The sequence below is a fragment of the Lucilia sericata genome, unplaced genomic scaffold (genome assembly GCF_015586225.1).
Source record: "Lucilia sericata isolate MDLA Ls3-8-SP2 unplaced genomic scaffold, ASM1558622v1 Contig000108F_arrow, whole genome shotgun sequence".
NCBI classification, from domain to species: domain Eukaryota; kingdom Metazoa; phylum Arthropoda; class Insecta; order Diptera; family Calliphoridae; genus Lucilia; species Lucilia sericata.
In genome coordinates this window covers 104277-120463 of record NW_023994140.1, presented here as the reverse complement: position 1 = coordinate 120463, position 16187 = coordinate 104277, and the positions used below count along the sequence as shown (strand labels likewise).

At 28.7% G+C, this 16187-nt stretch overlaps 2 protein-coding genes across 4 annotated transcripts; both read left to right on the top strand.

Annotated features, from left to right (window-relative positions):
* The first annotated feature begins 731 nt into the window (after positions 1 to 731).
* Positions 732 to 2900, top strand: LOC119600245 (adenosine kinase). 2 transcript variants are annotated; one of them, XM_037950356.1, is made up of 3 exons: positions 732 to 1037; positions 1770 to 2253; positions 2322 to 2900. In XM_037950356.1, exons 1-3 carry the CDS (start codon positions 1024 to 1026, stop codon positions 2856 to 2858), a joined length of 1035 nt encoding a protein of 344 aa, XP_037806284.1. In that variant the 5' UTR covers positions 732 to 1023; the 3' UTR covers positions 2859 to 2900. The 2 variants fall into 2 exon arrangements, with proteins under 2 accessions (XP_037806284.1, XP_037806285.1); XM_037950357.1 differs by lacking the exon at positions 732 to 1037 and adding an exon at positions 1565 to 1716.
* Positions 2901 to 5928: 3028 nt separating this feature from the next.
* Positions 5929 to 14005, top strand: LOC119600227 (polycomb protein Su(z)12). Of its 2 annotated transcripts, none has more exons than XM_037950326.1 (6): positions 5929 to 6568; positions 6632 to 6963; positions 7024 to 7204; positions 7267 to 8191; positions 9193 to 10022; positions 12904 to 14005. In XM_037950326.1, the coding sequence occupies exons 1-6, from the start codon at positions 6271 to 6273 to the stop codon at positions 13239 to 13241; spliced, it is 2904 nt and encodes a 967-aa protein (XP_037806254.1). In that variant the 5' UTR covers positions 5929 to 6270; the 3' UTR covers positions 13242 to 14005. The 2 variants fall into 2 exon arrangements, with proteins under 2 accessions (XP_037806254.1, XP_037806255.1); XM_037950327.1 differs by lacking the exon at positions 12904 to 14005 and adding an exon at positions 10514 to 12813.
* The last annotated feature ends 2182 nt before the right edge of the window (positions 14006 to 16187 follow it).

Sequence of the window (16187 nt, the reverse complement as noted above, 5' to 3'; positions counted from 1 at the left end):
AAAGTTGCCATATAAAAAATGACTGCACAAAAATCGCTGGAAATTTAAAATTTTGTTGATATAAACACAAACATATAAAAAAATCTTAACAAAGTTTATAAATATTATAAATTGTTAATTTTACTATAATAATTTTTTAATTAAACTACTAATTTTATATAAATTTTGTTAATTAAAAATAGCTTGGATGACCAAATCCTACAGACTGGCAACATTACCACTTAGAAAAGGAATTCCTTAACACAGTTGTAAAATTAAGTAGTATTTAAAGACTAAGTGTACCATATTTCTTTAACAGAAAATCGCTTAATTATTAGGATTAAGTAAATTGAAAATTTTTTTAATTAATTTAACACAAAAGTATTACAGTTATTTTATAACTAATTAAAAAAAGTGTTATTTTTTTACGTAATGAAAATCTATAGCATAAATATTCCAGATAAAACTTTTGTATATTTGAAAATCAAAAATAACGTACATTTTTTACTTAAATTTAAAATTATTCGCTTTCATTGGCCCTTTTTCCTTAAAAAATCCCCAAAATTTGTTATTAACTATAAAACCCTGTTAAAGTATTAACATTTTCAACATACTGGCAACCTTATCAACATACTGGCAACTCTTATCAGTAAACAATATTTGTTGTTGTTATGATATACAAAACAACCACTACATTGTTGTTGTTTTTACTTAAACGAAAACAACGTGCTCCGCTTTTGACAGCTAAAAAACAGCTGTTTGAATAATTTTCGTTTGGAAAGAACAAGCATTTTTTTGTTTTGTGGCGGTGGGCAGCGTTTAGTGTACATATTTTTCGTTTGTATTAACAATCTATATAAAAAAATAATGCAATTAAACTAGTTAATAATAAAATATATTAACAACAAATCACTACAAACACGTTTTGCAACAATACGCTCAAATTATTTAGTCATTAGACAAACGTCAACTGTGTTGGGCAACAGTTTTATTTTATTTGGAGAAAGCAGCACATTTCATAAAAAGAAAACTAATATTTACATAATGGAAAATTTAAAGTAAGTTTTAAAAAAAGAAATTTAATGTTAATTTTGTAAAAAAAAAAACTATTAAAAAGTGATTAGTGGGAAGAAAATGGTAAGTGTGAGAAGTTTGTGTCTACCGTGGGTAAATATATGTAGAAGATAGGGAATTTTGGTTAGTTTGTTAAAGCAAGCAAACTATTAACAGTTATAATTCCTTCTAAAAACATGCAAGGTCGTAAAGGACATTAAAGGAACTACTTATCGTCATGAGTTTAATGATAACTAATCAATCAAACCTCTTAAGTAGTTTACTTCTAAAACGTTACATTTCATAAAACTGAAGACCTCCATTTTGCTCCACAACTTGCTTAATTGTATTTCCATATTAAACAACCTTCAAAACTCTTGAATAATTGTCAATTGTGTGTTAGAATGTTAATAAATAGTATGACCTAAGTGATCTTCCCCCTGCCTGTTAAACAAAAGCATCAAGTTAACTAACAAGCAATAGCGTCATGCAACAAAAAACTCTATAAAGATAAGACACACTGTTTGTTAATAATATTCTCATAACATTTCCATAAAGAGGAAGCAAACAAGCATTTTTATGAGCACGTACAGCTTTATCATTAAAAGTCATCTAAAAACAGCAACTCAAAACGAAAACAAAATTTAGTTATTATTCCAAACAAGCAGTCATGCAGTTGATAAAGTAATTCTGCTAAATCTTGAAAAAACACTTTCATAAATTTCTTATCTTTACAGAGAAGGCATTCTGGTTGGTTGTGGCAATCCTTTGCTTGACATTTCCGCCAATGTCGATGAGGATTTTCTTAAGAAATATGGTCTCAAACCTAATGATGCTATTTTGGCCGAAGAGAAACATATGCCTTTGTATAAAGAGCTAATGGATAAGTATAAGGCTGAATTTATTGCTGGTGGTTCAGTGCAAAATTCTTTACGTGTCTGCCAATGGCTGTTGCAAAAACCTAAAGTTGCTACCTTCTTTGGTTGTGTGGGTAATGATGAGTATGCCAAGATTTTGGAAGAAAAAGCCACCAATGAGGGTTTAAATGTTAAATATCAATATACCGAAGAGGCTCCCACCGGCACCTGTGGTGTTTTAATCACAGACGCTCATCGTTCGTTGTGTGCCAATTTGGCAGCCGCCAATCATTTCACCATTGAACATTTGCAAAAGCCTGAGAATAAGAAGCTATTAGATAATGCGGAATATTATTATATATCGGTGAGTTTGAACAGAACATCAGTTTTAAAATTTTATTATATTTTAACTTTTCTTTATCTATCCTAAAGGGTTTCTTCCTTACCGTCAGCCCGCCTAGTATTATGGAAGTGGCCCATCATGCCCACAAACATAATCGCATGTTCATGATGAACTTGAGCGCTCCCTTCCTGTCGCAATTCTTCAAAGAACCCATGATGGCTGCCATGCCCTATGTCGATATACTCTTCGGCAATGAACAAGAAGTTGAAACCTTTGCCAATGAACATGGTTGGGAAACCAAAGACATTAAAGAAATCGGTCATAAACTAGTCGCTCTACCCAAAGAGAATACACAACGTGAACGTATAGTCATTATAACTCAAGGACATTTACCCGTTTTACTCTTCCGTAATGGTAAAATCGAAGAATTCCCTGTACAAGAATTGTCACGCGAACAAATGGTCGATACGAATGGTGCTGGTGATGCCTTTGTCGGTGGCTTTTTGTCACAATATGTACAAAAGAAACCATTTGATGTGTGCATACGTTGTGGTATTTGGGCTGCTACACAAATCATACAACGTAGTGGTTGTACTTTTGAGGGTAAACCTTCATTTGAGGAATAAATTTTAGTACAAATTGAAAAAAACAGAATTTAACAAAAAAAAGGCCTTTTTTTAACTTAACATCTATCTAATTTGGTTTCGATCTATATATTTGGGGTTGTAATCTATTGTTTTTAAGCTAACTTTTAGACTACACTATTTTTTCGAAATTAACTTAAGCACTTTTTGCAAAACAACAACAGCACTAACTTTCTTAGAGTAGACTCTCCCAGACTTCTTTTTTATCTTTTACTTTAATATCCTTTTGTTTTTTAAAATATTTGATATATTTTTTTAAACAAATTTCTGTGTGTTTAAACCTTATTATATTTTACACATATTGTGTAAAATTGTTAATTTGTGTAATAAATTTTTATAAAGTTTATTGTAAAACAAACAAAAAAAAAAAAAAAAAACAGAACTAATTAAATCTATAGCAATATTTTGTAAATTTTAGCCGTTGAAATATAAAATAATCATGTGTTTACATTAAATTGTATTTAATAAATAAAAAAAGATATAATGATTTACAAAGAAAATATTGAGTTTTATTTATTTTAAATCGATTATTTGAAAATTCTGAAATTAAATTTAAATTTTGAATCAAAAATGTTCAATTTCGTAGAAAGAAATATCAATTTCTTTTAACATTTTCAAATTCTTATAGAAAGTTTCACATTCGAATAGAAATTTTTCAATTTCGAAAAAAAATTTGAAGAAAAGTTTCAATTTTCAAATAGAAAATTTCAGTTACGCATAAAAATTTTCAAGTTCGAATAGATATTTTGTATTTCGAATAGAAAGTTTTAAATTCTAATAGAAATTGTCCATTTCTTATAAATAATTTTCAAATTCGAATAAAAATTTTCACTTTCGAATACATATAAATTTTCACTTCGAATAGAAATTGTCAGTTTAGTATAGAAATTTTCAAATTTGAATAGAAATTTTCAATTTTGAATAAAAATTTGCAATTTTGAATAAATATTATCAATTTTAAATAAAAACGTTCAATTTCGAATTAGAATAGAAATTTTTAATTTCGAATAAAAATTTACAATCTTGCATAAAAATTTTCAATTAAGAAAATAAATTTTTAATTTCGAATACAAGTTTTCAATTGCCAACAAAAAAAATTTCAATTTCGAATAGATGTGTTCAATTTAGTATAAAATTTTGAAATTTAGTATAAAAATTTTCAAATTCGAATAGAAATTTTGAACAGAAATTTTCAATTTTGAATAAATATTATCAATTTTAAATAAAAACGTTAAATTTCGAATAAAAATTTACAATCTTGCTTAAAAATTTTCAATTACGAAAATAAATTTTCAATTTCGAATACAAATTTTCAATTGCCAACAAAAAAAAATTTCAATTTCGAATAGAAATGTTCAATTTCATATAAAACTTTAGAAATTCGAAGAGAAATTTTGATTTTCCAATATAAATTTTTCAATTTCGAATAGAAAATTTCTCTTTCAAATAAAATTTTCAATTTTGAATAGAAATTTTCAATTCCATATAAAAATTTATAAATTCGGATTGAATTTTTTCATTTTCGAATCAGAATTTTTAATTTGGAAAAAAACTGTCAATTTCGAATAGTATTTTACAATTTCGATTTTTAATAAAAATTTTAAATTTCGACTTGAAATTTTCAATTTTGTATAGAAATTTTCAATTTAAATAAAATGTTCAATATCAAATAGAAATTTTAAATATTCAATATAAATTTTTATGTTCGAATATTGAGTTTCGAATAGAAATGTAAAATTTCGTACAGAAAGTTTGAATATTGAGTTTAGAATAGAAACACAAAAATGTTAAATTAAATTTCAATCATTAACTTCAAATTCAAATAGAAATTTTTCAATTTCGAATAAAAAATTTCAAAATTCTGAATATAAATTTTCAATTTTGAATAGAAATGTTAAATTTCTTAAATTTTGTTTAAAATTTTGAACCCAAATATAAAATTTTAAACCAAAACAATATTTAATTTGGACATAAATTTTGAAAACTTTTTCAAAAATGTTGAAATTTAAAACAAAAATATTAAATTTTGAACAGAAATTGGACAAAGCTTCGTAAAATATTTCAAATTTTAAACTACAAATTAAATTTTGAATAAATATTTAAAATTTTGAATAAAACTTTAAAATTTTGAACAAAAATTTTAAATTTTAACAAAACTTTAAATTTTAAATAAAAAGGTCTACTAAAATATTAAAGTTTAAACTTAAATATTTAATTTTTCAGCAAAATTTTCAATTTTGTAAAAAAAAATTCCATTTTCTATAAAATATTACAATATTTTAATTCAAATTTTAAACTAAAAAATTTAACTAAAAGTTTCGAAACATTTAAAAAAAAAAGTTTTGAACCGAAATAATCTATTTTAAACTGAAATTTTTAATTTATTATACATTTTATGATTTTTTTTTTTAACAAAAAATCTTAATTATTCAGCTAAATTTTATATCAATATGTATTTTAAAATTTCTTTTATTTTAGAAGTAATTATTAATTTCAAACTGTATACATTAAGTTAACGAATTTTAACAACCAGTTTTTCCACTAGCGGCACGTTTTACTACATTTTGTAACTTTATTATGCAACCCTGTACTTTATTCTACATTATTGAAGGAACGAGGATAAAACAAAAATAAAAAATAAATAAACAAAATATCTTTGTTTTTACGTTATTGATCATTTTCTTAATGCAAAATTTTTTAGAAACTGATTTTCTGCAAGATGTTTTATATGGAGGATAGGGCAAATATAGGCCGATCCTCGTAAAACTTGGAGAAAGGATTTGTTTTTAATTTTTAAGAATTTTTTATCCATCCCTGCATAATTTCTCACACAACTTTTGTGCTTGCTCTGTTTAGTTATAAACAATATATTTGCTACCAAAATCCCACTTTCTGATCTCTCAGATTCCGTTTTTATTTAAAATCGTTGAAAATTTAAAAACTAAACGTAGTTAAATGAAAACTTAGCCGGCTTACAGTCGATTTTAAGCCGCCGCCGACATATTTAGTGTCAGTCTCCGCCACCGTTAGTTAATATTTGTCGGCGCAGGACTCTGATAAAACAACAAAGTAAACTTTGCATAAATGCGTGTGAAAAATTTTCGCGCCGTATAAAATTTTATTTTTACACATATTCTTTTCATTTAAATTGCTATTAATTAACTTAAAAAGTTAACTTAACCAATAAACAAAGTGCAAATTATAGTTTAGTTAAAAAAATTTAAGGAAATAAAAGAAAATATATGTTTTTATAGCAGTGAGTGTGTTTGGAAAAGAGATTGTGTGTGAAAATTAGCTAGAACAGAAGACCAAGAAGAAGCAGCAGCGGCGTAGCGTTGGTGTAACGAGTGCGAAAAAAGAATAGAAGAAAAAAAAATATACCAAGAAAATAAATATGAAAAAAATGCCACCGCAAAAGAAACGTGAAAAAGAAACAAAAGATGCTGTGGCATCTGCTGCTGCCCTAAATGGTAACAACAACAACAATAATAACAATAGCAATCATAATAACAATTCCACATTAGTGGACAATAAACAACAACAACAGCAAAATGCAATAAATGGTAATAGTGCTGAAGCAATGACAGGCATTGGCACGAATACAGTGGCTACGGCGGCATCAGCAGCAGCGGAACAAACTAAACTTAATAGCCACCAGCAAGAGCAGGAACTCTTTTTACAGGCATTTGAAAGTAGGTTTTCTGTTTTTCACCAATATTTTTCACAATTTATATAATTTTTTCCATTTCCTTTAGAACCCACACAAATTTATCGTTTTTTGCGTAATCGCCACGGTACTAGTCCGATTTTCTTGCAACGTACTCTTAGCTATATGAAGGAACGCATGTCTCGTACTCATCGCAAGCGTAACAATTTCAAAATCAACACCATGCTGGATGTTTTAACACAAAAAAGTCAAACATTATCAAATAATTATTTGAATATCATTTACAATGGTTTGTTTGAGAAAGCGGCCAGTGGGGAACATGCCTGGCAGGCTGGTGATAAGGTTACAGTGGAATCAACTTTGTATAAAATAACCAAAAGTAAACGTAAAGACAGTACCTCAGATTTTCAAGAAATTTTGGTAAGTTTTTAGGAATTTTTTAAACATAAAAGAAGATTTTCTAATTTTTTCTGTAAACAGACTTACAGTTCTAGTGTTATTTATAATCCTGTTGATACCATGCAACAATTTACTGCCATTTCCATACCTGCTCAATCTATACATCCACTCGGTGATCAACACACCATCTATAAACTATTGTTTCGCATTAAAGTTAAGCCCGCCGGACAGGATGAAGTCATTGCTAATGGTGGCCATGAGGGTAACTTAAATATTAAGTTATTCCTAAAATAACCTACTTAATAATGTTTCCTACACTTCCAGACACTCCCACCAAACGCTCTAAACTAGCCACTAAGCTGTATGGCTGTGAATTAATCGTTTACGAAAAGAATAGCGGCTGTATACCCGAGGGTGATTATGAGGCCGCTTTACAAGAGCTCAATTCTTCAAGTATTAAATCATTTTCACCAAAGAAACGCAGCTGGGAAACTTTACCCGATAATTACATTCCAATAACCATGAAATTTGATGTCTTCAGTCAATATCCCACTTTAAAGTTTCGTTTAACCTGGTCGGCCAATGAGTTGCCCAAGGAAATCTCTTTAACAGAAATGGATACCTATTGTACATTTAACGATTTAACCCATGGTATTGACTGTGAGAATACCAATACCACCAACAACAATGATCAAATAAATCACAATAATAATTGCCTGAAAACAGCAACAAATATGTCGACTTCCTCTACAGCAACAACCAAAAATAATGGCAAATCTAACAATAACAATACAACCACCATATCTAAACCCTTAGCCAAAACTGAGAAAATACAAATTGTTTATAATTTTTTGTACAGCAACAATACACGTCAACAGACCGAATACACCCAAGAGGTCATTTGCCCCTGGTGCGGTTTAGACTGTATGCGTTTGTATTCATTGTTAAAACATTTGAAATTATGTCATGCACGATTTAATTTTACTTATCAGCCGGCTGCTCAAAATGGTGCTAGAATTGATGTTACCATAAACGATTCATATGATGGTTCATATGCTGGTTCACCGTATGATTTGGCCGGACCATCGGGTTGTTCGTTTGCACGTACGTGTGGTCCCGTACGTCGTACTAGCGTTACAAATTTATTGGTTTGTCGTCCGCGACGACAGAAGACATGTTTGGATGAGTTTTTGGTTTTGGATGAGGATGATTTGAGTAATCAGAGACCCTATATAACGGGTCATAATAGGTGAGTAGAAATTTTAAGTATTCTTTAATAATAATCTATAATTTTCTAAAGAAAATTTAATAAGGCGAATGGATTTCTATAGAAAATTAAGGCGTAAGCATTTCTGTAGAAAGTTCTTTACGGCGAATTTATTAAATATAAATTCTTTAAGGCTATATAATTTCTCTTCTAAATTGATTAAGGCGAATATATATTTCTATTAAAAATTAATTCATTTCTGCAAAAATTAAATGAGGCGAATTCATTTCCATATAAAATTCATCAAAACGAATTCATTTCTATGAAAAATTCTATAAGGCGAATTCATTTCTGCGAAAGTTCTATAAGGCGAATTCATTTCTATGGAAAATTCAATAAGTCGAAATCATTTCTATAGAAAATAAATAAAAAAAGGCGAATTCATTTCTATGGAAAATTTATTAAGTCGAATCCATTTCTATGGAAAATTCAATAAAGAATATACACATTTATGAAAAATTCAATAAGGCGAATTCATTTCAGATATATTCTATAAGGCGAATTAACTTTCTTGGAAAATTCAATACGGCGAATTCATTTGAATAGAAATTCTATTGTACGAATTCGTTTTTATAGAAAATTCACTACGGCGAATTCATTTCTATAGAAAATTCCTTAAGGCAAATTCGTTTCTATAAAAATTTTATAGGGCGAATTCATTTTTATAGAAAATTCTATAAAGCGAATTCATTTCTGTGGAAAATTCAACAAGGCGAATTAATTTCTACAATAATAATATAAGGCGAATATATTTCTATGCAATATTCATTAAGGCGAATTAATTTCTATATAAAATTCATTAAGGCGAATTAATTTTTATATAAAATTTCAAAAGGCGAATTCATTTTTATACATTTCCTTAGAAATTTTATTACGGCGAATTCATTTCTTTAGAAAAATTTTTCATTCTGTTCTGGTTGTTCTAGTTCTGTTATACTTCTAGTTTAATCCTAAAAATGTTTTTATCTTTCCCCGCTTTCCAGACTTTATCATCACACCGAAACCTGTCTGCCAGTCCATCCCAAAGAACTCGATATCGATTCAGAAGGTGAAAGTGATCCCTTGTGGTTGCGTCAAAAGACCATACAAATGATTGATGAATTCACCGATGTCAATGAGGGCGAAAAAGAACTAATGAAACTATGGAATCTACATGTCATGAAACATGGCTATGTGGGTGATTGTCAATTGCCTTTGGCCTGTGAAATGTTTCTTGATGCAAATGGCCATGAGATAATACGTAAAAATATCTATCGTAATTTTATTTTACACATGTGTTCCCTCTTCGATTATGGTCTAGTATCCCCAGAAACTTTATATAAAACTGTACAAAAACTACAGGGCATTTTAAGTAAATATCGTGATGGACAAGAAATGATGTCTAAACAACGTGAGGCCCAATTAAAATATTGGCTAGAGGTGGGTATACACAAACAAGATGAGCAAAAACTCAAATCACCACAAAAACCTGTAGCGCCAACAATAACAAATGCTAATAATGCCGTGGCAGAAAGTAAAGGTGATAAAGCCAACGATGCTAAAAACTCTATGCAACCGCCTAGCAAACGTTCTTCTAGTGCCGTTAAACGTTCTAGTGTCAATGCCAATGGCGGCAGTGTAAATGGTGCTGCTGGAGAAAAACTAAGTAATGGTAAAAGTGTGGCACGCAAGTCAGCTACTCAGGAGGATGATGCCAAAGATAAATCCAATAGTCTAAAGAGAACGGCCAATGGTGATAGAAAATCAGAAGCCAAAGCTAAAAGTGAGGCAGACAACAAAACTCAAGCAGCTAAAAGAAGACTTTCTACAAGGGGTAAGTTCAAACTTTTCAATAATTACTTTAATTTTTATGTTTAATTACAACAAAAACAAAAGTTTATCTCTAAACACAAACTGCGTACCACAATCATGTCTTACATGTAATCATTTAATCACAATTTGTATAAAAAAATAGGTTAATTTAATTGGTTTTGGCAAAAAAAAAAATCTTCTTCGACGTCTTCTTCGTTGTTTTCATTTTTACCATCCATCAACATCTTTAAGCTACAAGAAATCATCATTATCTCCTCCTACCCAGTTCAACTTCAATCATGTTTCAATTTCAAAAAAAAAAAAAAATAAGTAACAAAATTCTAAATTCATTTCAATCAAAATTAAAACTATCAATCAACCACATTTGGCTTATTTTTACCATAAATTCTAATAATTTGGTGTTTTTTTTTTCAAATACTTTTTGTTCTCTATTCTATTGTTTTATCTCTATAAACGTTATTTTTCCAATTTAAAATCTACTTGCTGCCGCAGATGATAATAGTGTTGATGTTGATGGTGCTGCCAATGATGATAAAAAACAAAAGAAAAGTGTTTTTAAAATACACGAACATCATCATCACTTCGATGAGGTTGTGGTGGTGGCAAAACAAATGCCTCCTGAGGAGTTTAGTAATAACAATAATAATGATAATAATACAAATAATTGTTCTAGTACTAGTAGTTCTTCATCTATTATTTTACAGTGATTATTATTTTATTATTGTGTGAGTTTTATTATTTTAGCTCTTAAGTTGAGGTTATAAATTATTAACAAATTTGAAAGCATAGTTGTGTAAGGGAAACAGTGTTGAAAATTGTGAAGAATTTGAGATTTTGCTAAAGCGTATGGATTTTTATAGAAAATTCTTTAATGCGTAATAATTTTTAAGGAAAAATGAATAAGGCGAATTCATTTCTATGGAAAATTCTATAAGGCGAATTCATTTCTATGGAAAATTCTATAAGGCGAATTCATTTCTTTGAAAAATTGAATAAAGCGAATTAATTGTTTGTAAAAAATTCATAAGGCGAATTCATTTCTGTATAAATGTCATAAGGCGAATTAATTTCTATACAAAATTCAATAAGGCGAATTCATTTCTATGGAAAACTTTGTAAGGCGAATTCATTTTAGCCAAAATTTTATAAGGCGAATTAATTTTATAGAAAATTTAATAAGGCGAATTCATTTCTATGGAAAACTTTGAAGGCGAATTCATTTTAGCCAAAATTTTATAAGGCGAATTAATTTCTATAGAAAATTTACTAAGGCGAATTCATTTTTATGGAAAATATACAAACTAAAATTCACTTCTTCAATGAGACAAATTCATTTCCATTGAAAATACACACAAAAAATAGAAAATTCACTAAGACGAATTAATTTCTATGAAAAATTCACTGAGGCAAATTGATTTCTATGATAAATTACATATGGCAAATTCATTTCTATCGGAAATTTAATAAGGCGAATTACTTTCTATGGAAAACTCATTTTTATTGAATATTTACATAATAAATATAAAATTCACTACGACGAATTAATTTTTGTAAGGCGAATTTATTTCTAGGGAAAATTTAACAAGGCGAATTCATATTTGCAAAAATTTTATAATTCGAATTAATTTCTATGGAATATTAACCAAGGCGAATTCATTAATACAAACAAAATCAATAAGGCGAATACATTTCTGCAAAAATTTTATAAAGCGAATTAATTTCTATGGAATATTAGCTAAGGCGAATTCATTAATACAAAAAAAAATCAATAAGGCGAATACATTTCTGGAAAAATTTTATAAGGCGAATTCATTTCTGTGAAAAATTTAACTAAGCGAATTCATTTTTGCAAAAATTCTATAATTCGAATTAATTTCTATGGAAAATTTGATAAGGCGAATTCATTTCTATTGATATTTCACCAAGGCGAAGTCATTTCTATGGAAAATGCGAATAAAGGCGAATTTATTTATGTAAAAATCAATAAGGCGAATTCGAATTTAATAAGGCGAATTCATTTCTATGGATAATTCATTTAAACAAATTCATGTCTGCGAGAATTCTATAAAGCGAATTCATTTCCGTAAGAATTCAATAAGGTAAATTATATTTCTATATAAAATTCAATAAGGCGAATTTATTTCTGCAAAAATTCTATAAGGCGAATTCATTTCTATAGAAAATTTAATAAGGCTAATTCGTTTCTATAAGAATTCGATAAGGCGATTTCATTTCTATAGAAAACTCACTAAGGCGAATTCATTTCTAAGAAAAATTCAAACAAACAGAAGATTCACTAAGGAGAATTCGTTTCTATTGAAAATTCAGGTTCGCAGTACCGTATCTGATATTAATATAAACAGCTTTTTAAACAAAATTTTGAAAAAGTTTTTTGAAAACTTTTGAAAAATTTATGTTTTTAATTTCTCGGCTCGTAGGACCATTTTTTAAAAATGTTTAAATATCAATGTTTGAAAATAGTTAAAATACTTGTTACTTTTTTTTTTTTTTGGAAAATATTAGAAAGAAAAAGGTTATTATTTATCGGCTCGTAGGACCATTTTTTAAAAAAAATATTTAAAAACCAATATTTTGCAAAAGTTTTAAAAAGTTTCGTAAAATTTATTTTGTTTTATTGAATTCTAGACTAATTTTCAACACTGTTTCTTTACATTTTGCTAAAGTTTTTGAAAAAAATTTAATAAAAAAATTTTACAAAATTTTATAAAAAAAACAATTGACTAATTTAAGTTAAAGCATTTGTTAAAATTAATAATTTTAAGTAAAAATAGCAAGAAAAAAACTATAAAACTATAATTTCCTCCCCCCTTCTACTCCTTTAAAACTAAAACGTTTACCCTAAACGCCCTGACTCAACACAGATATACAACAACCTGCCTCGAAACGTCAGCGTAATGATAGCAATAACACTGCCCATAATAATAGCAATGCTAACAGCAACAACAATAATAACAATAACACAAACAATTCCCGTAATATGTTAAATGCCAAACAACAGGATTCAAGCACAAATGCAAACGTTTTAACTGGAAAACGTGTAGCCACTAGACGTCAATCTATAGCTGGTCTTCCTTTAGATAACAACAATCAGCATAATAATACAAAATTGGTAACGGGTAAAGCATCAACCGGCTCCACCACTCATACGTTGCGTACACGTCTATCGGTGCCTCTTAGCAATAAAGCGGAAAAACGTTGATACTCCGTTTGTCTACACAACTCTCTCAGGCTTTTTATAGGTACTTGAGGTTTGATTTTTTTTTTTTATTCTTTTAATTTTTCACCTAAACGATTTTATATATCTTATAAATATTATAGTAATAATAGAAATTCTCTATAATGCTGTGACTATTATTTGTTGAGTTTTTTTTTCATGTTTTTATCTTTTTTTCTCTTTTTATGTCTTTGATTTTGATTTTTTTTAAATTTGTTAACAATTAATATTTTTCCAAATTTGTTTTAAGTTTTTCTTCTTAACCTTAAAAATTACATAAGATAAAACTACTTTAGAAATTTTTTTAACTTCTAACCTTACACACTTCGTTTTCGCTTCATTTTATGTTGAAGTCAGTAAAAAAATCCTTTAAGTTTTCTTTTTTTTTTTATAATTATAATTATTTGCTTCAACTGCAATAAGTTTTTCCTTTTTTTTTAACAATTGTTTAATTCATCCGTAATTATTAAATCTCATTTTTTTTTTAAATTTCTCTTTAAAGTTTACTTTATTATTATTAGTTTTTATTAAACAAAAATTTGTTGTTTTTAAATGAATTTTATATAAAATGATCCCTTTAAAAATAAACCGCCCCCAAAAGAACATAATTAGCAGTTTTTATACTTCTTAAAAGAAAAAAAATTGCAAAAAAAACAAACAATTAAAAAAAAAAAACGTATCTTGTAATTTAAGTAAATCACTTAAATATTTTTGTATAATTAAAATAACATTTAAAAATGAATAAACAATATATATATATAATAACTATAATATAACCTTAATTATATATCTATACAACAACCACAAAAAAAAAATACTTGAATTAAATAACAAACAACAAAAGAAATATATAAATAATTCAGTGTTTCCAAAAACAAAAAATATTTCCAAAAATGTGTTTCATTATATGAAGCAATAACAAAAAAAATGTTCTCAATAACTTTTAAAAAGAATGATCTGAACTTTAGACTTTAGGGTTCGAAGGACCAAATGGTTTTAAAGGAAATAACAGACGGATTAGGTTCACTAACTCGAATACTCTTCATATACTCTCATACTCATCTAAAAAGGCCTCTTCAACACCAAATATTAAAGTAATTCATTAGTTCGAAGGACCAAATGTTCAAAATTTTTCATATATATAACGGGCTGATTTCCACCACCTACTTAAAGACTTAAAGTTCACCTGTACTCATCAAAAAAATATAGCAGTAATGGTCGATAGGAAAAGGCAAAATTATTAAGCAACTTGTTAAAACAAACTAAAGGATCGAAGAACCAAATATTTCAATCAAATTGCAGGACTAAACACGACAATAAACTCAAAGACATTTAATGTTCGCCCATCCTCATCTAAGGAGACCTGTTCAAGAACTCAAAATAGGAGTGAAGATCCTATAAAGATCCAAGAATGAAACTGTAGGTTCGAAGGACCATATTTTTAAATTAACTGCTGAACAGATAAAGACTACGAAACTTCCTGTTTCCAAACCAAATGCGAGTGATGAGCGAGGCTGCAAACCAAAGTCATTAAGCAAACTGTGTTTTCAAAGAACCAAATGTTTTATTCTATGTGCTGGACTGATCACAACCACAGACGCGAAGTCTATAAATGTTCCTTCATACACGATCACGAACACAATCTTGAAACTCTTAATAATCCAACATCCTCATAAATCCAAGCATTTTCAAGATCAAATAGAAGTGATGATCGATAAGGAATGCCTATATATACTATAGGTTCGAAATGTTTGAGCCTAAATACTGGAGTGTACCCACCACAAACCCGAAGACTCTTACTCATACTCAAAAAAATCCTCTTCAAGACCAAATGGATGCAGGAAGCCGATGTTGTTAAGCAACTTGTTAAAGCATACTGTACGATCGCACTAACTCAAAGACTCTCGTCGTTCGTCCTTCCTCTAAGGAGTATGGATGTCTAAGAAGAACTTAATAAGAAAACATCTACCGAAAGTTCCTTAAAGCGACAATCACCGACAGACGCGCAGAGATGTGAGAAAAAGCGCTTGATAGGGTCTTACGCAATTCAAAGAGTAAAGTCAGAGATTCCGGAAGACCTAGGATAAGCGAACTCCGAACATAGGTTTAGTTCTAGTTCAGTTGTAGTTCGTTTCCAGATCAATTCTTGTTCTGTTCCAGTTCTAGTAGAGTTCTAGTTCAGTTCTATTTCACTTCTAGTTGTGTTCTATTTCACTTCTAGTTCTGTTCTACTTCAGTTCTAGTTCAGTTCTAGTGCAGTTCTAGTGCAGTTCTAGTTCAGTTCTTGTTCAGTTCTTGTTCAGTTCTAGTTCAGTTCTAGTTCAGTTCTAGTTCAGTTATGTTCTAGTTCAGTTCTAGTTCAGTTCTAGTTCAGTTCTAGTTCAGTTCTATTTCAGTTCTAGTTCAGTTTTAGTTCAGTTTTAGTTCAATTCTAGTTCAATTCTAGTTCAGTTCTAGTTCAGTTCTAGTTCAGTTCTAGTTCAGTTCTAGTTCAGTTCTAGTTTAGTTCTATTTCAGTTCTAGTTCAGTTCTAGTTCAGTTCTACTTCAGTTCTAGTTCAGTTCTACTTCAGTTCTAGTTCAGTTCTAGTTCAGTTCTAATTCAGTTCTAGTTCAGTTCTAATTGTGTTCAAGTTCTGTTCTAGTTCTGTTCTAGTTCTGTTCTAGTTCTGTTATAGTTCTGTTCTAGTTCTGTTCTAGTTCTGTTCTAGTTCTGTTCTAGTTCTGTTCTAGTTCTGTTCTAGTTCTGTTCTAGTTCTGTTCTAGTTCTGTTCTAGTTCTGTTCTAGTTCTGTTCTAGTTCTGTTCTAGTTCTGTTCTAGTTCTGTTCTAGTTCTGTTCTAGTTCTAGTTCTGTTCTAGTTCTGTTCTAGTTCTGTTCTAGTTCTGTTCTAGTTCTGGTCTAGTTCTGTTCTAGTTCTGTTCTTGTTCTGT